Raw genomic sequence first — 26756 nt, 5'->3', positions numbered from 1 at the left:
CAAAATTAACTTAAATTGGCCTACCCCCTTAATCTCATTTTGTCAATTTCACAATTTCAGTTTTTTAACCGTAGAGATTGTGACGGGCAACGACTGCCTATAGTTGATGTTAGGCAGTCGTTGCCCGTCACAATCTCTCTAAATGGGTCGACAATCAACTAAAGATTTCCCCCTTTTCGTTTTTATTTACAATTTTTTCAACCTAACTTCAGATTTTTTAACATAAACCATCCTGGAGTTTGTCTTAATAGATACGCTAATGTCTCAGCTGCATCACCTATGCAGTCGTGTACCGTCACAATCTCTATAAATGGGTCAACAATCAACTTAATGTATGCCCCCTCCTCCCTTTTCGTTTTTACAATTTAAGTTTTTTAAACTTAATTTCAGATTTTTAAACATAAACCATTCTGGAGTTTGTCTTATTAGATACGATAATGTCTCCTCTATGTTACCTTTACAGTCGTTGCCTGTCACAATCTCTATAAATTGGTCAAAATCTTTATGGTATCCCTTTTGTTTTAATTTTTTTTATTCGATTTTGTTTTATATTTTGAAAATTCTCATAATTGTCCGCTAGGTCTCTGTAATTGTTCGCTAGCTCGAAAAAAACGTGATTGTCTTATGTGAAATTGTGGTTTTTAGTTATACCTCCTAATTGTTCGCTGGCTAATTGTTCGCTACAATTGTTCGCTAGCTTGAGTCAAGTACGCCATACTCATTGGCACTCATATCACATCTTCTTATATCTATATATATATATATATATACATATATATATAACATTTTCCAAAAGACCAAATAAAGTGAAAAAGTATATTTTAACAAAACGCATTTGACTAGCAGGTCGAACAACGGATGTTCTTAAACCCTGCTGACTGCCATTGGCGATTGACAAATAAACGGATCATAGATGTAATAAATGGATCTTAATTATAAATTTAATACTATAGTTATGATCCATTTATTACACCTTGTGATCCGTTTATTTGGCAATCGCCATGGAAGTCAGCAGGGTTTAAGAACATCCGTTGTTCGACCTGCTAGTCAAATGCGTTTTTACAACGTTCATAAGAAAAGATGAAATATTAAACGCGGAACTGTCCTAAGTCATGTATTAATTAATAAATATAAATAAAAGTAATTGAAAAAAAAAGGTTTATTGGTTATTCAGTTGAATTTTCAAAAGTGCACTAACTATTCAATGTTATATACCAAACGTCTATGTTTTATTTTTAGGCATTTTGGTGGCAAGACGAGGTCATCGGTCACATTTTGGTTTATATTAGATGTCACTATAATGATTGTGACCAAGCTTAGTTAAATTTGGCCTAGTAGTCTCAGAGGAGAATATTTTTGTAAAAGTTAAAGGACAACAACGGACAATTGACGATAAGAGATAAAAAAAAATAGCTCACTTGGCCCTTAATAAAGTTATAGTCAGAGAGACATGGCGGGTACATTTAAATCGATATCATGTCAATTATTGACGTCCACGTGTTTGATAAATTTAAAGTCATTCACATTTTGAGTAAACTTAAATCGGTATCGTAGCTTCAAAAATCTTTGAATGCCCCGTGTTTAATGTACATTATATCAGAAACATGATTATGTTGTTTACACCTAAATCGATATGATGGCTTCAAATTGTATGACGTTAACGTATTTGAGGTACATTTATGACGTCCACGTGTTATGAAGTTAAAGTCAGAGTCACATGTCGAATACACTTAAACCGATATCATCATGTCTTCACAAGTTTTTGACGTCCACATGTTTGATGAAGTTTTAAAGTCAGAGACATATATCGAGTACACTTAAATCAGAATCATGTCTTTTGCGGTAAACTGCCATACAATCCTAGCCCCCTCTGCAATAAAAAAAACCAAGACATGATTGGGATATAGAAATATGGTCATCATTTAATTTCTTTTGTCCGGCAGTAAAACCCTCGTTTAAGTGGGCCACCCGTTTGTCCATTCGGGCTATTTAAAAACGCATCCACGTGCAGTCGAAATGGGACGTTAAATCTGATGCACGCGTAGCGGTCCGTAGGTTGCCAGTTGCAAGGCAAAATGTCTAACCCTATCCAAAATACTCATACTGACAAGTGACAGTTCACATCTTATGCATGTCATCCAGATCAACCTACATCAGAACCGACCTGTCGTCTTTATTGCATGTTTGTCCTCGCAATGTTTATGCATGAAACATTTGCCACGTTCAACATTGTTTTTTCCCAAAGGGTAAACATGTTTCCAACTGATGTCCCTGTGATAATGCTCGTTGCAAGTAAAAATCTAATTACAAGTTGCATTAGGTATTACATTGATGCCTAAACTAATATGACGTCGTATACTGGGGCAGGGTTGCATCATCAAATATTAGATGAATATCTTAACAACACGATTCAGTGAAGATATCAACGAGTTGACACACACAAATAGCATTAAAAAAACAATACTATCAATGTCAAAAACTACATATACTACAAAATGGTACACATTTTTTGCCTTTTTTGAAACAAATATTTTCTAAACATTTAATCTTTAACATAATTTTCATGATTTAACAGACTGATTTTGTTTAATGTTTATCATTGATTGTTAACGTGCAGGTATGTTTTGGGCCATACTACTGTTTCAGTATCTTCTTCGTACTGATAGTCAGTCGGGTACATGATTCGACAGGCATAGAATCCTTCATCACATTTGTCTGCATTTGAAATAACCAAGGATGGAAATTCTATTGTTGAACCATGATACTTTATACTGTCGACAATCACAGGTTCATCTACGCCGTTGTGGTCCTTGAACCAGCATATTCTGGACTCAGAGGGTAAACGTGAATTAATCTCGCAGTTGATGGTGCATCCACATCCTTTAGAAGCAGTTATAGAACTTGGTAGTTGTAACTTTGCACAGACTGAAATTGGTATTAAATAAGACTGATAACTTGATACTTATATAAACACTTATTATATGCTAATTAAACTCAGATATTTATTCTGATCCAGATCAAAAGCTTAAAATTTAAGCTAGAAAGAAAGAATATGATCGGATAAGGAATGTGTGAAAAAAAAACCCACAAAATGGAAAGAAATAATAACTATATGTCAAATAAACATATTCCGTCGAATTTAATTAAATATTCAAGAATGCTGATCAAATATATCCGTCATAGATACCACACTTAAAATATTTTTACGCGTGTTTCGTCTACAAAAAACTCCTTAGCGACGCTCGAATAAAAAAATAAATGGGGAATGTGTCCATGGGACACAGATGATGCCCCCGCTTGCATATCATATCAAGTTCTAAAGGGACATAAATGAAGAACGGTAAAAGCGATGCTACCCAATTTTGTACTTGATCAGAGTTTTGTGGTAATAAGTATTGTGTTTAAGTTTCATAAAATTTGGTTTAGGCAAACTTAAGTTAGAGAACGGAAAAAAAAATTCAGCAATTTTTCCATTTGTAAACTCTAGAACAGTAGAAGTGACACCCCCAAAATTCAAACTTGATCTGTATTGTGTGGTAAGAAGCATTGTGTGTATAAGTTTCATAACATTTAGTTGAGGCTAACTAAAGCTAGAGAACGGAAACAAAACAATCATCAATTTTTCCATTTGTAAAGGGGCATAACTCTAGAACGGTTAAAGTGAAGCCACAGAAATTCAAACTTGATCTGTGTTTTGTGGTAATAAACATTGTGTATAAGTTTCATAACATTTGGTAGAGGCAAACTAAAGTAAGAGAACAGTAACGAAAAATTCATCAGTTTTTTCATTTGTAAAGGGACATAACTCTAGAACGGTTGAAGTGACGCCACAGAAATTCAATCTTGATCTGTGTTCTGTGGTAATAAACATCGTGTATAAGTGTCATAACATTTGGTTGAGGCAAACTACAGTTAGAGAACGGAAACAAACTTTAGTACGTACGTACGTACGAACGGACAAGGGTAAAACTTAATTCTCCCTCCGCCACGGCGGGGGCATAAAAAAGTTAAAAATGACAAATAAAGTACGAACTTTTGTTATTTTATTTCATGTTTTTATAAGAATCACCAAATGTTGTATTAATTTCCTGAAGTTGAGTGATGCATTTTGCTCCTTCGTATGTTTTGAGAGCCCTGTACAGTTTAATGCATCTGCAAAATTGCAGTGAACATACAACTCTGTATCTACATCATACTTTATGGTAACTAGTTCGCAAGCTGACAATTTCGTCAAAAATACCTTGGTCATGACTACTTGTTACCCGTGCTTTAAAAAGTGCCAGGAACCAAATTGTGCGCATTATCAAGAAATTAACGGGTAAGTTGTTACAAAAAGACATTATGGAAAGTGAGGGACCGAATAAGGCTCTAATTGCATTTTTCCTGTATATGCTGTACTCACAGCGTAAACATATTAAAACTTGATGGATTTCAAAATAAAATAGTCTATATTAAAATAGATCAACAATTTTACGTCATTCCTCAAAAACAATGTTGGCATTTGTGCATGTTATTGTCCAAAGCTTTTTTTGTTAACTGTTTCAGAGTAGTTTCATAAAATGGACGAAAATGCCAAAACTAAGACCTGTGTCTCTGTGCCACCGGTTTGATAAAGAACAAGCTTCTATTTTCTATAAAAGTTAAAAGGGAGTAAAAAACTTTCATTTCTATAAAATAATCGAAATCGAATTTGAGGTTCTCTATTGCATTAGAAGTAAATAAATCAACGTAAAGGAAAACTGTCAATACTCAATACACAATTCAAAAACATTCAATTTACATAATAAATCTCTGTATATACATTGTTTCATAGTCTCATAGATCAAATTTATTCGTTCAGTGTATATTCACTTGTTTGTGTTAATATGTCTTTTGATTAAGTTAAGCCATTTCAATTGATATTTTATAGTGTGTCTTTCTATGTTGTGATGTTTCACTATTGTTTCAGTTAAGGGTGAAGGTTGGTACCTATTAAAACGTTTAAACCCGCTGCATTTGTTTGCACCTGTCCTACATGGCTTTACACTAGTAATTTTTAGGGCCATTTATAGCTTGCTGTTCGTTGTGAGCCTAGGCTCCGTGTTAAAGACCGTACCCTGACCTATAATGGTTTACTTTTACAAATTGTGACTTGGATGGAGAGTTGTCTCATTGGCACTCATACCACATCTTCTTATGTCTATGGCTGAACGCGATGGGACACTTTCATTGAATGGTACTAGATGCATTAAGTGTGACTAAAACTGTCAATCAGGTTTGCCGTTAATAAGTTAAAATACGTCCTTAATCAAAATGACATAGACAAAAATATTTACCACACACCTACATTCTAAATGTCAATCAAATATTGTATCTAAAGTTATGCTAAATTAAAAGGATGGACCAAAACAGTTAACTTTGTATTTGTATAAATGATTAATCGATGTTTGCTTAATGTCAAGTGACAAATATTTCATGCATGTTCAAGACTGATAGTAACAGAAAAAGTGACATAAGCAAGAAAAATAAACGTCGACCAATGAACTATGTATATGTGGTAAATGTCAGGTGCCTGCTGTCAAAGATATTTATAAAGTTATCTGTGGCATATTTTACTCACCAAAAATAATGTTTTCTTTGCATCTTTTCCAGTCCAGAAATGCTATCTTCTTGTTGAGTATGATTTCAAACCGCTGGACATAATCAAAAACATTATTTTTTGTTTCAAATCTACCCAAAACCTTTTTATGTAGGTTGCAGAGTTGGAAAAATCGTGCATCTTGTAGCTCAAATTTGCTTGAATGTTGAAGCTCATTCCTGGTCAATCTAATACGTTCTATATCGTCTCCTGGAGCTGTTGCATTTGTATTTAAATCTACCCATTGACCTCCCCACCTCCCGCGGCTTGGAATGAAGACATTCATTTTGTTTCTGTGTATTTCGTACAGTTTAGAAATATCACATTCACTTCTAGGTGTTGTGAAATTCGGATCAGCTACAAGAATAAGGTCGTAAAGAGCATCTGCTAGTACATCCAAGGTTATAATTCCCATTTTTGTGAAATTGATGTGCCTATGGTTCAAGTCGATCTGAAATAAAAGTCCGGAATAAAGCCTTAAATATATATCTTGTTTTTTTTTTATAGCGTTAGAAGAATCAAATCAACCCCCACTACATTTTGTCTTCTCCAGTTTATCTTCAAAGTTATATTTCTCTGTATTTTCTATTATACCAATCAAGGTATGCTTGTATCTGACAGATTTTATCTCTAAAATGTTTACAAAACTTTAAACTTAAAGGTATTAATGGAAGAGAATGGATTTAGAGAAATGTTACATAGATAGTCATGAGCTGGTCATGAGCTAAGTAAAGTCAGATAACTTGCTTTGCCTGTTAAATTTAGTGTTCCTGCTCAGTGACTGAAATTAAGGAAAAATGTTCTTCTCATAATTCCGGTATCAGCTGTGTTGCATTTAGGAGATAATTGTATTGTATTTTAAGTTCCGACGGCATCAATTGGTGATTTGATGGTCGAAAATTAAATTTACTGGCGACGCGTTAGCGGAGCCAGTAAACGGGTATTTGCGACCATCAAATCACCAATTGATGCCGTCGGAGCTTAAAATACAATATTGTTATCTCCATTCTAATAAAACTGATAGAAAACAACGTTAAAACATTCATTTTAAATCTGTCATACGTCGTGTGCGCTTGCGCGTACATTTTTATAGCATCAATTGTATTGATGCCATGAAAATAAGTGACGTTTTCCAATCAAAATGAACGTAACAAACGATGTTGCAATAGAAAGTGCAATCTTTTTCCTTGTAAATTTAAGACAACATTAGTTTACCGATGTTTAAATCTCATTGATCCATTAAGAAGACACAAATCTAGTTAAAAACAAGCAGTTTTGTCGGTAGAAAAACCTTCAGGTACCATCTAGGAAAACTTCAATTCTTCAGCTAGAGAATGCCAAACTAAATTACATAGAATATATTAAACTGAAACAATAACAAAGATAAACACTAATTATACTTTTACAATATTTACCAGTGATTCTTTTGGATCTTCCTCATACCAATCAGTCCAAATTTGCTTTGCATCATGTGACTGCTCATGTTCTTCACAATAATACTCTTCCATTTTCCTTAGTTGATCATGATCCTTCATTCCTTTGAAACAACTGTACAGTGTTATGTTGCATTTCAATTGGGTTTTATAAGGTATGTTACTTTTATAACGATTGACTTGTGCTCTTTCAATATCACTGCAGATTAATGTTCTTATTCCGCTGTATGATTTCTCTATTTTGTTTTTACTACATTCCCATTTCCAAACTTGTACCTGTATAACATTTTGATACATGAGTAGAAATAATTTTTCACAACCTGAGTCATCAAGATCAAACAAACACATTCCTTTAAAAAATACGGGTTCGTATTCTTTTTTCGAAATTTTGAAGCGTCTTGTACATGCTGCTAGTACGTGGTTAAAAATGGGCATAGGCAAGAAATCAAATACGAAACAAAGACAAGATGTTTTGGACTTGTTATCAAAAATCAAGTCAATATGATCAATTGCAGTTGTTTCAACCATACAAGGGACATAAAAGCTTTCTTGGCCTGAGGCTGAAGAAGATCGTACTATGATATCATATTTTTCCATAATGGTCAAAATATGGTTCTTATACATTGAGAGTTTGTTTTGTTCCAGTATGTGATCAATAAACCTGTTTGATAGTTTACCAGTTTTCCTTATATCATCCCAATCATTTTTCACATAAGATGAAATATCACAATCTTTTTGTAACTCATCTGAGGTTATGATGCATTTAAAAGCATTAGATAACCACTGTGGGCTCAACACTACGTACTCTTGAATATCCTCAAAAAAGACAAAATCACCAGTCTCATGATGGTATTTTAAGAATAAGTCCACTTCTTCGTTTGTCTCAATTGGTTCTAAATTTTCAAGACCAAGCTTAATAACATCAGCCCTGGTAACGATCGGCTTTTCATTTGATAATTTTAAAAGAGTCTTCTCTAAATGAATCCACCTAACAGGTATTTCTTGATCCCAAGAAGGACACTTTTTCGCTAAATCAAATATCTTCAGGCGCAATTTTTCAAATACCTCTTCATTGTTTTCATCTGTATTTGAAAGTAAACTAAAGTCACGAATATGTTTCTTGAAGGATGATTCTCGGCAACAATTGTCAAAAAGTTTCTTTTTTGATCCTTGTTCATTTCCCTAAGGAAAAAAAAATTATTGCTTATATGAACTAAAAATCATGCCAGTAGTCTTTCAGCAAAAATAACACTTAACAATGAATTCTGTGTACTCCAGCAGAATTCTTGCAGAACTTTCTCAAAGACAATTTTCTTTTATTTTATTTTCAAATATATTGATTATATATAGTAACTCCATAACCAACATTTCAGTTCATATCATATACCCCAGAGAACTTTAGTTTAGGGATTTTAAACTAGAATCAATTACAAACTTGATGAATGCGACTTTCCGATTGTTAGCTTGGAATTTTTTTGTCTTTCGTCGTCTTTCTTTTCTTTAAATGACATTGTCAGTTTTTTTCTTATTTAAGAAATGACTGTAATATTTTTTCTGTCTATGAAGAAATAACATCAAAAATGTTGTGCACACTGAATAACCCGCGTAGCGGGTTATTTTAAAGTGTGCACCACATTTTTTATGTTATTTCGAATAGACAGAAAAAATATTACAGTCATTTCTTATAATCTAATTCTTAATTCCATTTTAAACCGGAGTAAATCATGAAAAAACGTTGATGACGTCAAGGTCACATGACAAAATTATGTCTATGAGCTGATAAACAAAACAACGTCAGCCAATCGGAAGACGCGTTACATCCAAAGTTAAATTATTGTAAGATTAAATTTCCCCCTTGGTATCTACTCCCTTTTCATTCTCAGTTCACATCAATAATTAATACACCCTCCGCCTCATCGGTTACATACCTCAAGTAATACGTAACGCTTGTTTAAGGTCACTTTATATGGACTTAATTAACAGGACAATGGTTCTTACACAAAAACTGCACCAACAGTTACTAGACAAAATGACAAAACTGGACACATTATGAATTGGTTGACTGATAAGATATGTCTCTGTCTCAACTCAACTCAACTCACAACTCACAAGGAACAGGTTTTCTGATTATTAGATACCAGAATTGTCTTAACTGTAATTTCACCGATCGTCTCCTATTCCCGATTGTATTATTTTTACTGAGTTTGGATTTGTAAGGCTGGCAGTTGATGCAGGCATATCGAGAAACACCCGGATTTGTAGACGCGGAAGGTATGTTACTGCCTAGAAATGAGAAATTAACAATTTGAAGTTTATTTCAACAAGAGAATGGGATCAGCTTTAACAGTTATCTACTTAGGTCGGTAATTCCCTTCGGGCAAAAACTAACCAACATAATATTATACTAATGTGTAGAAGGTAAAACATACAAGGATAACAAAGGTGGAGAATATAAACGGGACTACAAAACTCGGTAGGGAAGAGAAACTGACAGTGTCATGGCTAAAATCGAAAACGACCACATAGCATGCTTAAACAAGGCACCGCTTGTGTGTACCGTTGTAAAATCAGGCTATCTAGACAATTTCGTTTTTGGTTTTGAGTGTTTTAATGCCCCATTTATGAGCATATGTTTTCTGATCTGTGCGTCCGAGCGTTCGTCCGTCCGTTCGTCCCTCCGTTCGTTCGTCCCTCCGTCCGTCCGTCTGTCCCGCTTCATGTTAAAGTTTTTGGTCAAGGTAGTTTTTGATGAAGTTGAAGTCCTATCAACTTGAAACTTAGTACACATGTTCCTTTTGATATGATCTTTCTAATTTTATTGCCAAATTAGAGTTTTGACCCCAATTTCACGGTCCACTGAACATAAAAAATGATAGTGCGATTAGGGCATCCGTGTACTATGGACACATTCTTGTTTTTTCATATATCTATTTCGAACAGTCTGATGTCTGTGATTTGCATGTCGGATCGAATGTCTTTTTTGATTGACGAAATCTAGAAATTGACAATGAGGGTCCGATGCATTGAGAATAACATTCACGACACAAAATATGATTTCAGTGACCCAATTGTTAAATTTTCATTTTTATGAAGCAACATTTCAGCAGTGCTTGCATATGAAGTATATATATTCCAGTAGTTGATACGATATTCCAGAGCTTGTGTTTCCTATTATCATTTCCTTGATAAAAAATTGCTGCTTAGAATGAACCTATACACGAAATGTTCCAAGCGGCAAAGTTAAAGTCATACTTTTGACGATGGATATGTTTCAATTGTCGTTACTGCAATCCTGTACTCTTTTTCTCAAATGCGACATAACGAATCAGACTTATCAACTAGTATGTACATAAGTGATCTCCTCGACGTGTGACTAATGTTTGGCAAGATTTGCCTACCCTTCCTTAGCACCTGAGATCACCTATTGGTTTTTAGTTGGGTTTGTGTTCAGTATAAGTTTTTATTATATTATGATTTGTTGACTGTTTTCAGTGTTTTTCAATCTCAAGATTTATGACTTTTGTATCTTGCGCCTCTTTTTTTATATGCTACGAAAATTTATCGAAAGCTCGTCGCATAAAACTGGATAAATTCTGACCATTTATATAGATTACCATCAATCTTATTTTATACTCGTTATATTCCACCAACCCTAAAATTGCTACATATTGTATTGTGCCCTTTGGAATACTCATATCTTCTTATCCTTTAATACAAAATATCTATTATATGTCATCAGTATAGTTTAGTTTTTGTAGCTGTTTGCAGTATACTCACATAATTATATATATCAAACTAGGTAAAACGGTTATAGTAGTATGAAACTGCACGAAAAGAGTGTATAAAAACACCAAAGAAACATTTAATTGATGTCTTCCCCGCGATCCCTCAAGTTAAGATAAGGCCGTACAAACACATTTTAATACAGAAGTGGTATTGTCATGGCAAAAGCAAAATTGGAACATATAAATGGTTTATGAGTTGGAACCTTATCTTCTTTTAATATATTTTTTTATTCATGATATATCGGTGTGGCATGGCCGACCACAACAGACAAAATCTAGAGTCCATTTAAAAAAAAACTATAGTGCATTTAAAGGCCAGGGCAGTATTCAATTATATGATTAAGGTAAAGGGATTTGAACTAGTTTTGTTTTAACAAGCAACGATATCAGGGAGCGGAGAATCAAACTCAGCGAAAAGAATTACAATGTACTGAAAGGTCATAATGATTAAAAACTCATATATGGTTTAGAAGAGGGAATCTGAAGAGTTTAAAGCAATTGAATAATTAATGATATACAGAGAGCTAAATGTGAACTAGAAAGTCTTATCAGGGTAGTTACGAGATAAATACTGTAGGCTTGGGAATCTGGAAAGTTCTTGTCGAACTGTACTAAAAATTATATGAAGAGGTATATGTCAAAGATTTCAAAAGGTCATGTTCCGGAAACGAAAATGTTAAACAAATCAAATATTCTTACCTTGAGGTCAAAGTTCAAGTTCAAATGAAGGTCATGATTATATGCGACACACCGTCTCATGGTAATACACTTTCATACCATGTGTCATTATCCATGTAAATAAACTCGTCATAGATAAAAAATTACAAAATTTTGACCCGAACAAGGATTAATGAGGAAAATCCAGAGGAAGAGGACGAAACAAAACTAACTCGAAATAGCTCCTTTCGTCGAAAGGTAGACCTAAAACATACCCGACACAGGTCGATCTTAGTTCCTACCAAAATAACTGATGGATCCATACGGGTCCTGGTATTGACTTTATTTCCATAATAGTGTAACGTTTGAAACCAAAAGTTTGGATCCTCTGAAAATAAACAAAGCAGACATTTTAAAAAAAAATTAAGAAAATATATTTCATTCTTATATCGGTTAAACTTTAAAAACGCATTTGCACAGCATTGTTTACCCTGTAATCTCAACAATATCAATGGGTTCCTGTTTTTGTTAAGTTATACCATATCTATCATACGAACAAATGAACCATTGAGACAGCATTTAAATTGATCAAAGTCGAAGTTTGAAAATGAGTAAGTCAACACATAAATTCAACAATAGATGAGCATTTAAACTGCTATTATCAATATATTTGACCAAAATAATTCTAATCCACTAGCTGTGACTTGATTTTGAATCTCTAAAACACACGTATAAACTTTTTTTACGTAAGCAGCCATCAAACCAACAGTGTATAATATTGATAATAAATGTTTCAGCGCTCCTCAAACAATATTTATCCAAAAGATATGTGAAGTAATAATTGTTGATCGGGTCTTAAATATCCACACTGTTATTTGATAACTAATCTTCCGGATTGAAAACCTTCTGTTTGGGACCGGTTCCAAATTCTATAAATCATTCTAGTTAGCTGTTTCTCGGCGGACTACTACACTTTGTTCATGGACAGCCAGTGAGATCCGATCTATCGTAGAATCTGATTAGTCGTCCAATCAAATGACTTGTATTATACCACACTTTCCTTTGCTAACATGAAATTTTATTTAATGCTACCATCCATGATATGCTATAGCAAATCAGAAGGAATATTCTATTTTCATACCAGCAATTTTATGGAACAATTTTTTTCACAGGCTTACATGTACAATGTATTGTCAAATCTTTAGTTGACATATCGAAACAGCCGTAAGTTCAAAAGTTTCCATTTTGTATGACGTCACATTTAACCATCACATTGATGTGCCACAATCATTCATGAAGTTAGGCGGAATTTTATTTTATTTCAAACTGATACCTTTTCGATCTTTTTTTCTTTATGTAATGCAATGGATTAGCTAAATTAAGAATAGGAATTTATTTTACACATTAATTTTATGCTTTTATATGCATCAGGAAACAAATTGTTCTGTTTGTTTACATGTTCTGATATTGTACGTTGCTAGGTAACAAAGTATTGTCCGTACCGGTTGTTTGAGTGTAGCGTAATACAAGCGGATTCCAGTTTATCATTCTAGTCATATCATTAGACAACCAATCAGAACATATATTAGTGTATACCTAACCGATGCTTAGTAATAATTTCTATATAGGAAAAAGTAAATAAATTAATATCAAAACAAACGAACTCCAAGGGGTAACGTGAATAACAATTGAAACTAATAGCCTCGCACCGTAATGTCGTAACCATTTTAAAAATAAGAAGATATGGTATGATTGCCAATGAAGCAACTCTCCACGAGCTGAGACCAAATGAAGTATGGGATATCAACTATAAGTAACCGTACGGCCTTCAACAAATAGAATAACACCGCATAACAAGCTATATATGATCCCGACATTGACTTGACCTGTTGATACTATTTGTAATGCTTTTTTTGTTATTTAATGTTAACGTGGATCTTGTCTATATACCAGCTTTGATTGTTTGGAATTACTACGGATTTTCACTTCTTCGTACTATAAACATAAAAACTATTTCATTTCTCCTTAAATACTGTTCTGGCACCTATACACGAAGAACACCAATTGTATAGTTTTATTGTTGATATTCACCCCATATGTACCAAGTTTTAGATTAGTATTATTGATAATAAAGAAATATCTTGGTATTCCTAAAGGGAATATTATACACACAGAAGAAGTATACTTAACAACAAATTTTTTTTCATTTTTTTTCATTTACCTGTATATAATATGACGTGTTTTTTTTTTTTTATCAAAGTTGATATTTTTTCTAAAAAAAAATAACATTTGTAGGCGGTTTTATACTTTAACCTTAGTTTAAACCTATTTATTTACTTTTTAGCTTAATTATTCATCCCTTATTTTTATTAACTGTATTTGCATTGTATCACAGATCGAATTTATTTGTTCATTGTGTGTTAATTTGTGTTACTACGTTTTTTGATTGAATTAAGCCTTCCAATTGATATTTTATAGTGTGTCTTTCTATGTTGTGATGTTATACTATTGTTTCAGAAAAGGGAGAAGGTTTGGTACCATTAAAACGTTTAATCCCGCTGCAATTGTTTGCACCTGTCCTAAGTCAGGAATCTGATGTTCAGTGGTTGTCGTCTGTTTATGTGGTTCATAAGTGTTTCTCGTTTCTCGTTTTTATATGGATTAGACCGTTGGTTTTCCCGTTTGAATGGCTTTACACTAGTAATTTTTGGGGCCCTTTATAGCTTGCTGTTCGGTGTGAGCCAAGGCTCCGTGTTGAAGGCCGTACCTTGACCTATAATGCTTTACTTTTATAAATTGTTTCTTGGATGGAGAGTTGTCTTATTGGCACTCATACCACATCTTCCTATATCTATGACAAATGTGAAACAATTCAAACGAGAAAACTCACAGCCTGATTATTTACAAAATATAAAAAAAAATAGATAAATATGGCATATAACATCAAAATTAATCAATACTAATCACAGGCTCTTTACATAGGACAGGAACAAACATAATATGGGGGGTAAATATAAAAAAGAAGATGTGGTATGATTGCTAATGAGACAACTTAAAAAACAGCCGAATGACACAGAAATTAACATTAAATGTCTCCATACGGCCTTCAACAATGAACAAACCCATACCGCATAGTAAGCTATAAAAGGCACCGAAATCCCAAATGTAAAACAATTCAAACGAGAAAACTAACGGCCTAATTAATGTATAAAAAATGAACGAAAAACAAATATTTAACACTGCAACAAACGTCAACCACTGAATAACAGGCTCCTGACATGGGACAGGCACATACATACAGAATGTGGCGGGGTTAAACATGTTTTACGGACGTCGAACCCTCCCCTTACGTGTGACCGTGATGTAATTGCTAAACATAACAACTAATTATAGTTAGAAAAACTCGACTCGTATAATCGATACAAAGCAAAAGTCAGCTAACACAACCACTATAGACACAAAGTACAGATCTGAGAGTCCTCGCAGTAACTGAAAGTTCAGAGCCAATTACAACTTAGGACAAAATCATAATACTACAATATCAATAGGATCACAACCAATGGATTTAGTGTAAAGACGTCATAAGCAGTCAGAAAAAAAAACACGATCATGTGCAATTTCATTATATAGATATTGACAAAATTTAGGACCGTGAATGTTTATAGCTGTATATCAATAATATGTATTAATGTTTTTTTTTTATACCAATATCAATGTTTATACCAAAAAAAACCCCAATATTTGAAGACTTATTTCAGTGTTATATTGGTAAAAGAGGGACGAAAGATACCAGAGGGACAGTCAAACTCATAGATTGAAAATAAACTGACAACGCCATGGCTAAAAATAAAAAGACAAACAAACAAATAGTACAGAAGACACAACATGGAAAATTAAAGACTAAGCAACACGAACCCCACCTAAAACTGGGGGTGATCTCAGGTGCTCCGGAAGGGTAAGCATTTTAGAATATATCGATTTATAGGTTTACACGATTCGTATCTTAATATACTGATCTACCGTACAAAATAAGTTGTGATATCCCGTTTGTTATAAACCGCCACAGATACAGCCCAACAGATACAGCTACAACTCCCAAAACCAAAGCTTTGTATCCAAGAAACAGTTTAGAAAATATTTTAAGTAATTTGTGGTAACGAAATTCCTCACTTAATAATTAACCAGCGATACAAGGATACGTACGTTGAAATCTAAAACGTCACTTCAGATCAGGTATGGGGTAATGCAAATGTGTAATTGTAATGCATGGTAATGCCTTACATTTTTCCAAGTTATTACATGTAATGTGTAATGCAGAAATTTTTGCATTACATGTAATTGTAATTTAATGCATTACTTTAGCAAAAAGTTGTGTAATTTCATGCATTACATTTCATTAAATGGCATTACTTTTTTCACATATTGTTGGAGATTTACCTAAAGCAGGATTCTTTTATTAGCTAAGAACATACAATGTAATCATTTAAATATTGATTTTCTATTTATTTTTCATCCATTACATAAATCATGTTCTTTTTTTCTTTCTTTTTTATTTTATTCGGTGGTTTGCTTTTGGCCAATTGGCATTTCATTTGAATTAGAATGGACGTATTTTGCACACTTTTTTAATTCAGAAATTATTTTCAAGTTTGTGATACATTGTACACTGAACTGTAAAGTTTCATGTTTTATATTTCAAACATTCTAGCGTATCACAAACAAACAACTTTTAACGTCCAATTTCAACTTTTAATTTTCATTCACACTGACAGGATGCAATTATATCCTAGGTTATTGTTCTGACAATGTTGTTGTTACATGTAATAATGATAATTGATGATTGGTTGCACAATCACGCTTTTGTGTTCATGCTATAAACGAATATACAGTAGCTAAGCGTTTGGTAAATTCAGAAATAACGTATCACAAACGAAATTCATTCACAGAAAGATAGAAACAAAACACAAATAATACGATTATTGCCGTAAGTGTTTTCGTCTGAACTATTTTACACTGGTAATTTCGTGGTCTTTTATAGTTTACTATGCGGTAATGGTTTTATTCAGTGTTGAAGGCCGTACACTGACCTATAGATGTAAACTTAAATTTTATTTGGCTCTGGTGGAGAAATGACTCAATTGCAATCATACCACATCTTCTAATTGTTATAGAGAAGCTGATAGCATTAATGAATGCCTCTCTTAATATCTTTTATTTTTAGAAAATGCAGTTTATGATTTACTGGTTTAATCAATACACATGAACAACCTATGGTGACAAAAAGCTGTAATTACAGGCGTACATTCATAGAGCGGGAAACAAAAACGAACCGGTTTCACACTCCTTGACATAACATAGCCTTTCTACCTGCCGTTAGGTTTTAAAGGACGATAATTCTATATTTTACCGGAAGTTGAAATGCGCAATGTAATCACAACTTATTGTCACGAGACACATGTAAAACTGGCAGACAGGTATAAAAATAAAAATAAGGTTGTCTTTTAGGTTGAACTGTAATGACACACAGTTTCAAGCTAACGGGTACAACAAGTGTGAATGTAATTACATAAATCTGGAAGCTTGATGAAATAATTGCATTATAAAAGAAACAAAAAACAAATTCCACGACCAAATAATTCGTTACCTCAAAGGGATAGCAAATCTTTGCGGATTTCCACCATTAATACTGTTAATATCATCTATTTGTGTTAATAAATACAGTAGTTATATTGAACAAAATCATTCCGTTTTGTCGCATAATTTGTATCTAATGCATGGTGATGCACGTTGACTGAATATGAAAGTGCATATGAAGTTGTCTCTCTTACTAGTATAATCAGTTTTAGAATGTACATATCTTAAAAAATATTTAATAAATTAATCCAAGCAATACACAACAATAGACATTAAACATATACTAAAAATAATAAATTTGGCTTGAAATAAGATGCCATACCCTCCTCCCATCCCTTAATAAATAAAAAACAAATAGTACATGCCTTACCACTATGACAGTATTCTTCTTTAATAAACAACATGACATGTCATATATTGAGCACCTGCATTGCGGCAAGTTTGATGAACTTCCACTTTTTGAAATGGTTTTTATAACTGAAATTCAACCACATCAGTGGATTCATGGTAGTATTTTAGCCTTAAGTGTGCCACACCTAGCAGTAAACATAATCATATTTGATGATAATTCCGCTAATATTGCAACATTTAGAATTGAGAACAAAAAACTGGGGGATGTTTATTATCTGGTTCAGTGTGTAAATCTGTTGTCTTAGTGTAGAGTACATGTAGGCTCAGGATTATATCTCATTCTAATATGACGTGCTTCTTTCGCTTTGTAAATAGACCAATGCTCGAAATCCAATAAAATTTGTTTGCACATGCGTATATTGACTACTGCATAAAAATGAGTTTTATCAAATTGGCCTGAATTTAATATATTTCATTAACTTAAAACACTTTCAAACTCTTAAATGATGCTCATGTTGTTATATTATGACAACAATGTGTTACAATTCGCAATTGACATATTTGACCTAGATACGACAACGTTCATGCTGGCTGTTCGAAACCCCTCCTTCTGAAAAAACACATTGCCAGTCGTCTGATTGTTTACAATAAAGTATAGCTTGCATCAATTGTTTCTTAATTTGATCATGTTCTCATCCCGCATTTTATAAGCCACTTGGCGTTAAACAATGGTTGATGCATCAGTTCAACTCAATCTGCAGTGTTCTATGCTTTATTCCGGTTTGATTTACATGTACAAGTGCTAATGCACAATACTGTGCTGTTGCACAATAATAAAAAGTAAAGTAACATAAATATTGAACTCCGAGGAAAATTCAAAACGGTAAGTCACTGATCAAATGGCAAAATCAAAAGCACAAACACATCAAACGAATGGACAACAACTGTTATATTCCTGACTTGGTACAGGCATTTTCTCATGTTCCTAAGTTAATCTGTTATATATTGATAGGTTTCATAACGAGTGAAAATGTGATATTGCTTTATTTCAACTCGACTTATTTAATTTCAATATAATGATAAACATGCCTCCGGCATATCTAAATTAAATAACGAGAGTTGATATCAAGCGATTTCCAATTCTCACAAGTTGTTAAACCTATTTCTCTTATGGTCATCACTCACATTGTGTTAAATAAAAAAAATCCGCTAATCGTTGATCTACTCTTTCGCACATTCCCGTGAGCATGACGTCATATGTCTTTTTCTTGTGTCAAACTATAACTTTAGACATTTAAGACTTTTTAAACGCTTCAGAATTTTTTGAAAAACCCTAAATAATATAAAAAAAAAAAATCACCTTCCAAAAAAGTATGACCCCAAAAAACAAATTTTACCCCCCCCCCCCCCCCCCCCACCCAAATTTTTTAAAATTTAATTTGAAATTTCTAAATATATGAATCTCCAAAAAAATTGACATGGTAAAGTTTTTTGCAGTCGAATAAAACATTACAGAGAAAATGATTTCGTTCTTTGTCAGATAATCGATAAAACAGACTATTCAGAATAAAAGTAGTCAGTGAACATTGAGTTACTCGTCTGAGTATAAAAAAATGTCAAAGAAACACTTTGGTTGTTCCCCTTGCATTGATTTGTTGTTTACACAAAAACATGGTGATACTGTTTTCCTAGGCATTCATGAATATACAGTCAAATGTTTTGTTATATTTTGCTCTAAATGAGATGATTGTTTAAAAATTCAAATTTCATTGGTTTATTTTGATATTTTCAAAATTACGAAAATAGGCTCCATAAAATTTACTAATATTGGTTGTTGACCAAGTTTGCATTATGACTGACGCCTATTGAACAGCAGTAAACTATTGTTGCCTTTATCTACCAATGTTTTCAAAACAAGGTTAGTGATCGTTTAGTGTATTATTTATTCGATGTTTAATTCGTTGAGTTCGATTGAAACGTTTACCCTGAAACTTATTATTACATTGTCTTTTTTCAACAATAATTATAACATAAATAATGGAAGTTTAAGTAATGTTTCCTTGTCCCATTATATCGTCATTAAAACCGAGGGGAGGTTTCTGTCTGCATTTGTTTAATCAAAGACAATTCGCAAATTTTATGGGAATCTTTAAATTGTAAATGTGATTGTCCTAGTTGCTTGTGGATGGTTTCGAGTTGTTGGAATTTGATAAATTTAATATTGTGATAGAGTTTTCCTTAATGTTAGTCCATTATTTGAAATTTGAATATATTTAGGTTTTCGAAGGCGGTATAGATGTTGTGTTGCTCCTTCGAAAATCAAGTCCAGTTTGCCCTATATATTGTAAATCACACCTAGTTCTAGTAACCAGATAAAGTAATGTTGCAGAAAAGGGGGACTGAAAACTAGTAAGCTATCACGTTCACTGTTGACCTAAGAATATGATTAGAAGATAATCTAAAGAATGTATGAGTCCAGTTCAGGCATACGGTATTTAGTTGAATCTGTCATGTGATTTCCATCACCACTTGACTAAAATGTAGGCATCACTTATTTCAACACATGTTGAGCGAACGGGTGAAAAAGTTTTATCTTATACTGCAAAAAATATTTTGGAAACTAATCTAATGAGTTGATCACCCTCTCTTCAGTCGTACGGTAATCAGGATAACGTACTTACGAAACATAAATTATTGCTAGACTTCCCTGCAGAAATACGATTCTGAAAGTGCTTGAAACGTTAATAGTGAAGTGATATAGTCGCGCATTCTATCTGGTAAATGATGTCATAAAGGCATGCGAAATTGACGATCTTTTCCGGTGAAAGATGATTCCAGAAATGACGTAACGGGAATATTTGTAGATATCCGCGGGCGTGTGTGTTTAAAGATATGACAGCAGAGGCTTTGCTAGATCTTCTTATTTTTATATTTTGCTATGTGCCTTCAGTTTGGTTCATTATGGTCAAAATAAAACATGGATTAAAACAGACTTGGAAAATCGTAATTACAATTAGGTACTTTTTATTCTCATTCTATTTATGTTTATATCGGGTCGAATGAATATTGGCAGTCTTTGGATATATTCTCGACCGTTAATTAGATGGCATCTAGTCTTAAATACGCATAAAATTCTGATACATTATACTTAGTCTATTCATTGTTAATTGTTTCTTTTGAATTTTTGTAATATGGATTTACGTTTTAGTATGTTATGAATAAAATATAAGAATTTTTGTCAAATCTGCGATTATTATTTTAACAGTTAATACCTCTTTAAGTTTTAGTGTATTTTTTACTCATTAATTTAAGTGATTTTCATTGACATAATATCAGAACTAATTTTAGGCAAAGTAATTGTCCTATCCATATACGTGCATTTCAATAAGTGAAGTGAAACACCGTTCAAAGACGCGAACTTATAATTATAGCGAAGTCTTCTTACTATCGACATATTTATACTTATGAAATGGACAGGCAAAAAACGGTATCTTATATGTGGGTAGAAGTTTTTATATAGTCTGCCTTTCAGGATATAACTATAGAATTCAATGAGTGTTTCGTTCCAATTTAGAAATTTGGCCCTTTTAAAAGTATAAAAATTGTTAAATGTATTTTATAGGCATAACAATATATTAGTTGGAGCTAATTAGTTGAAAAACACTTGTCTGTCAAAATACATTTTCAAGTCGGTATCGTAAACACCTAATGCAAATATTCACAATCGCAAAATCGTATCGAAAAAAATGCTAAAACTAGAGGTTGATGCAAATAAAACTGTCCTTTGTTATTTGGAGGAGTATTCCGTGAAAAAAATGGCGTATTCGTTGAGATAAATTTGAAAGAAAAGAAAATTTATGATTTATCAGCTTGAAAATTGATGTATTGCGGATATAAGACAGAATGTAAGTGGCCCGTCTGGGTCCACATTTTTTCTTGTATTATATATGACTGCGCTTTAACGTTTAACGCAATGCCACCCCCCAAAAAAAAATGTAATAAACAAAACAAAAACTAAAGGCCCTAAATAGCCAGTTTCGCACTCGTAGGTCAATGTGCATCTCCGACAATGGACACTCCTCAACATGGTAAACTAGAATATAATTCAAAACTGAAATCATTTTGGTGTTGATTTTGTACACTACCAGGAATTACAAAGAGTTTTCATGTACTTGTAATGCCACTAAACATACAGTGCTGATAAAAGATATCACCAATCAGTACATTTCTTAGCCCTATCGTTCAAGTACTTTTAGTAATATGCATGTTTTCAGTAATGATGACAAGTTATTTTCATTACTGAACATTTCAATCATTTTTCAGTACTAAAATATGAGTAATTTTTCAGTACTGAAAATTTTAGTCATGTTTCAGTACTGTAAATTTCAGTCATTTTCAGTACTGAACATTTTAGTCATTTTACTGTACTGAAAATTTCAGTCATTTTAAGTACTGAAAATTTTAGTCATTTTAAGTACTGAAAATTTTAGTCATATTCAAGACCTATAAATTAAAAAGTTCTCTTGTACTGTATGCTATCACAAATATTAAAAAATTGTTTTGGATAAAATATTTTCTTTTAAAACTCCATTGCTGTAGTTCATCTTACATTTTAACCCGTTTAGACATTGAAGATTTTTTTCGATGAAACATGTATGGCTACATTCTTTATTTACCTATTTCATGTCAGGGCTTTTTATATGTTAATTGACGTTGTTTGTCGTATCATTAATGATGTTATTCAATATTTTGACGTAGATCAGGACGTTGTTTATTTTCTTACTTTTAGTTTCACTAGCTATATATATATATATATAGTTATCAAATAGACTTGTATAGCTTCCTATGCACTATGATTTTTTTTCATTGTTGTTGCGTGTGAAAAATGGAAAAGGAGCAAGTTAATGATGAAGACAGCAAAATTCACATAAGAGGCAAATACAAAACTATCATACAGCGATATGCATTACAGTTCGAAGGCTCGTCATTGTTTGGTAGTCGACAAAATACAATAAGCTCTGAATGGCTCCAACAGCAATAAAAAAAAGGAATACTAGACAGGTTGAAAGCACAATGTCAGAATATCGTTTTGTAAACTTAATTTAACAGATCTATCACCTGTACTTGATCGACTTTGTCTATGTCTTTCATAAAGTCATCACGGTTACCGAGTATCCTTGTCCTGAGATTGATAGTTGGCAATCATACATCATCTCCTTGTTTTTATTATACAATTAAAAATATGGGTTATGTATGCAGCCGTTCATATCGATAAATACGGGGACATAACTATTTTTGGTCATGAACTTTTTGAGACCACTTAAATTGCAAAGTAGTTTACACACATGTTTCTCCTATTGATATAAAGCTTTCTTTTTATACCATATTAATTTGTTATGGTATTAAATAATTTCAAAGTTATTTTAAAGAACGGGCACACATTTCAAGATCTTTTTGTAACATAAATCTTGACTCAGTATTATCAAGTTTAGGATATGAACCGCTAAGTAAACCCGGAGCTCGGTGGCCGAGTGGTCCAAGTAGTTGAATTACCGTATCACTAGCCTGTCAACACTGAGGTTGTGAGTTCGTTTGAATCCTGCACAGAGCAGGTTCACTCGATCCGAAGTTTAACTGACTAGGATTGTTAGTTTTCCTACCGAAGGTCGGTGGTACTCTCCAGCGTCCTCCCTTAATCAAAAACTGACTGCCACGAAATAGCACAATATTGTTGAAAGTGGCGTTAAACACCAATCAATAAATCAATCCAAGTAAACCCTCAGCACATGTTTATTGTTCAAAAGCACAAATGGTTAAATTTCCAAATTGACAATTTTTTTAGGTCCCTTTAAGTCATATATCACCTGGATTTAACAGCTAGTAACTGAACATATTCCAAATGAAATTGATTATCTAGGATACCTTCTCTCAATTAAAATATATATAAGTGTGTCTTCTGTTTGGTATTGAAAATGTGTTCATACTACCATTATATATTTTTTGTTGTTGTTCAAATTATTTAATACTAAACAATACGAGTCAGTCTCGTAAACTTCAACCAAAAATGTCTCCAATGCATCAAGAATGCACACGCTTAAATGTCTCGCCTTGATTTTACTTTACAAGAATTATTTTATGTTGATAGTCTAAAGGATAAAGTTTTTGTACAAGTGTCACATTAACTTAACAATATCAATGATCCATGAAAATGACATTAAATGACAAACAAAGCAAGATACACATGAATACATTAAATACAGTTGACATTATTGCTTATAATATCTAGACTAATCAGACATTAACAAGTTATACGTAATATTGACAAATGAAATTGAATCATGAAAAATTAGACCAGATGAACCTTGCCAGACAGAAATCATTTCGCTTACACCAAATATATAGTTGACCTACAGCTTACAGTATCTGAGAAATGGACATAATCGTGTACCGGTGACTTTAACATTGATCATGTTAAAGCAAATGTGTCACATGTCAGAATTTATGTATGACTCGCATGCTGGACGATAAAGGTATTATCAAGTGCACCATAGTTCACTCCTAGAAAATTTTTGGTTGGGCTTTAGTTGCTCAATCTTTAATCTTTTCTTTTGAAGTGTTAAATGGACTGTTCATTTGTTTATGTACATTTCATTTGAGTAATAAATGTTTGATACGTATGTTTTAGTAATTTAATGTGAACATTGTGATGCGAATTCAAATAGATCGATTTACTTATACTCAAGTTATTGTCTCAAAAGACAAATGTGTTCAGACGACGACGACGATGATGACGACGCCTACGATGACATACCCATACCATTATACAGCAGCAGATTTTTGCAGTCGTATAAAAACGCAAAAAATAGTAAACATTATCATTTAACTCCTTATCAACTGACAACTTTAGTTATGACGACTTATTTGTAGATCTTGTCTTCCTGATCTTTTGTTCCCTTTAATTCTTATATATATCTAGTATAAATTTCAAGATAATAGGCAAAAAACGCAAACATGGTACAATGTAACAGAAAGATCAAGGCAGCAAACAACAAGAGGCTGTCAGAATGACAGCAAACCAGATTTCCTGCAAAGCTCGAAACCTGAACATTTGAGCAAGCATGGATAATACATTTAAGCTTAAAACACCTCTGAATTTGAATTGTGATTGAATATTTGACACAGAATAGGTTTGTGACACAAAATGAATGTGGTCAAACAACTGAACAATTTGAAATTGAACATTTACATATTATGTTCCGAGTACATTGTTAGAATCAGCATATCAAATAACCCCAAGAATTCAATTTTTGATGAAACCAAATAAAAGTTTAATTTCGGACCATTTGGACCTAAATGTTGACCACTTTGATAATGGAGCCCTCAATTCAAAATCTCTTAATACATGGTTAGATTCAACATTTCAAAGAACCCCATAAATTCACTTTTTGTTGAATCAAACAAAGTTTAATTTTGGACACTGATTTGTACCAACTTGAAAACTGGGCCCAAAACATCTAATCAATATTTGAATACAAGTTTAGATAAAACTTTCGAAAGAACACTATATATATTTAATTTATCTTGAAATTGGAAATAACTCAAACTGAATAATGATGAACACATAGTTCTCTAAAATTAGATATGATTTAATCACTTCTTGAATTAGATATGATGAAATATATATCTTTTTTTTTTGAAATTATAATCAATATAACTACTAAAACATTGTAAGAATCAGCATATTAAAGAACCCCGAGAGTTCAATTTTTGATGAAATTAAACCAAAATCAGAAATCTAAATATATATTATAAATAGACAATATCAGCTTAGTTCTTAAAAGAGTTCATTTCATAAAAAAATAAATATATAAATATATAGCATTCAGAAAATAAGTTTATACAGAATAACAAACAAACCTTCAACAAAATTCTTCACACAATTTACCAAAGAAAAACAAATCCAAAATGTCTTTTATCATTAATACATTGTCAATGTCTTTTAAAAATCTATAAAACTTATCTGTAAGTGTAGTCAAACTTTATATGTATAATTTACCATTTCCAGTCAAAGAGAAATAATTCAATCACATAAGTACTATTGGAAAGGGGAATAACTTAATAACGAGAAAAGCTAAAATCGTGAAAATTGAACTTGAACCCCATTTAGTCACAGGGAACAACATATTTTCGAAATTTGAAAACAATTCGTCCAAGCGTTTTCATGTTAATGAACGGACACTGTTTGGCAGACGTCCGACCACCTGCCCACCCGTCCGCCGTACATCACCAAATCAATCACCGATGTTTCCTTCTAAAATCTGGTTAAATTCTGAATGAATCGCATTTATTCTAGAAAGAGCAAGACTGTTGTTATCCATTCGTTTGATGTGTTTGTTTTTTTGATTTTGCCATTTGATTGGGGACTTTCCTTTCTGAATTTTCCTCGGAGTTCAGTATTTTTGTGATTTTACTTTTTTACACCCCTCCCCCCCCCCCCTCCAAATGTTTTTTTTTCACCTCCCCCACCCTTTTTCCAAAAATAAATTATTTCCGTCAAGATATGGTGCTAATTTCAATTAAAATTTCTATTGGAGATGCAACCATAATTACCCATTTAAATACATCATAAAAGTCTTATAATAGAAAATTGATATTCCTTTATCAGCATAAATTTAATAGTAACTTCTTAAAGTGAATTGACAGCTAATCACCTCAAGAAAATACAATATTTCTTTATACATAATTTTAAAGCAGTGTAAGGAAGGTAATCCACCATATTATGTTTGGATTACATTTGGATTACTTCCCTTACACTGCTTTAAAATTGTCTTAATTGTCCATTCACCAGGAAATCCTTGTTTTTCTCCTTTTTTGCCCCTAATTCCTAAACTGTTTGAGCCATAACCCCCCCCCCCCAAAGCCAATCCTCAACATACCTTTGTGGTATGGAAACTTGTGGTATAATTTCAGATGAAGGTATATCCAGAAAAGCGCTTCGGACGCATGAAATTATTAAACGTGTTGTTTTCAATTTTTTACATCACTGGGTCGATACCTCTGCTGGTGGACTATCAGTCCCCGAGGGTATCATCAGCTCAGTAGTCAGTACTTCGGTACTGACATGATTTATAACAAACCTTTCTAAAATTGTCCGTTGTTAAATTTTGAAATTATAAAGAAACTAAGGTTTTAACTCACTCAGGCAAAGTTGACCTTAGATGAATTTGGCTATTTGTTTTAGGTATTTTTGTCATATAGCTCTTCAACTGTTTCGGTACT

General features: G+C 32.8%; 1 protein-coding gene across 2 annotated transcripts in view; it reads right to left on the bottom strand.

The window, feature by feature from the left end:
• Window positions 1-1141: 1141 nt before the first annotated feature.
• The window catches only part of LOC127699103 (uncharacterized), a 79496-nt gene continuing 53881 nt past the window's right edge, over window positions 1142-26756 (bottom strand). Inside the window, exons 6-9 of one of the 2 annotated variants that reach the window (XM_052202839.1) lie at window positions 11768-11880; window positions 7033-8232; window positions 5600-6068; window positions 1142-2925 (exon numbers count right to left, since the gene is read on the bottom strand). In XM_052202839.1, the coding sequence (XP_052058799.1) occupies window positions 2597-2925; window positions 5600-6068; window positions 7033-8232; window positions 11768-11880 (2111 nt within the window). In that variant the 3' untranslated portion in view covers window positions 1142-2596. The remainder of the gene's footprint in view (window positions 2926-5599; window positions 6069-7032; window positions 8233-11767; window positions 11881-26756) is intronic. The other variant, XM_052202840.1, reaches the window with a different exon arrangement.

The sequence above is a fragment of the Mytilus californianus genome, unplaced genomic scaffold, assembly GCF_021869535.1.
Source record: "Mytilus californianus isolate M0D057914Y unplaced genomic scaffold, xbMytCali1.0.p SCAF_4, whole genome shotgun sequence".
In the NCBI taxonomy this organism is placed as follows: Eukaryota; Metazoa; Mollusca; class Bivalvia; order Mytilida; family Mytilidae; genus Mytilus; species Mytilus californianus.
This window is presented reverse-complemented; position numbering and strand designations above follow the sequence as displayed.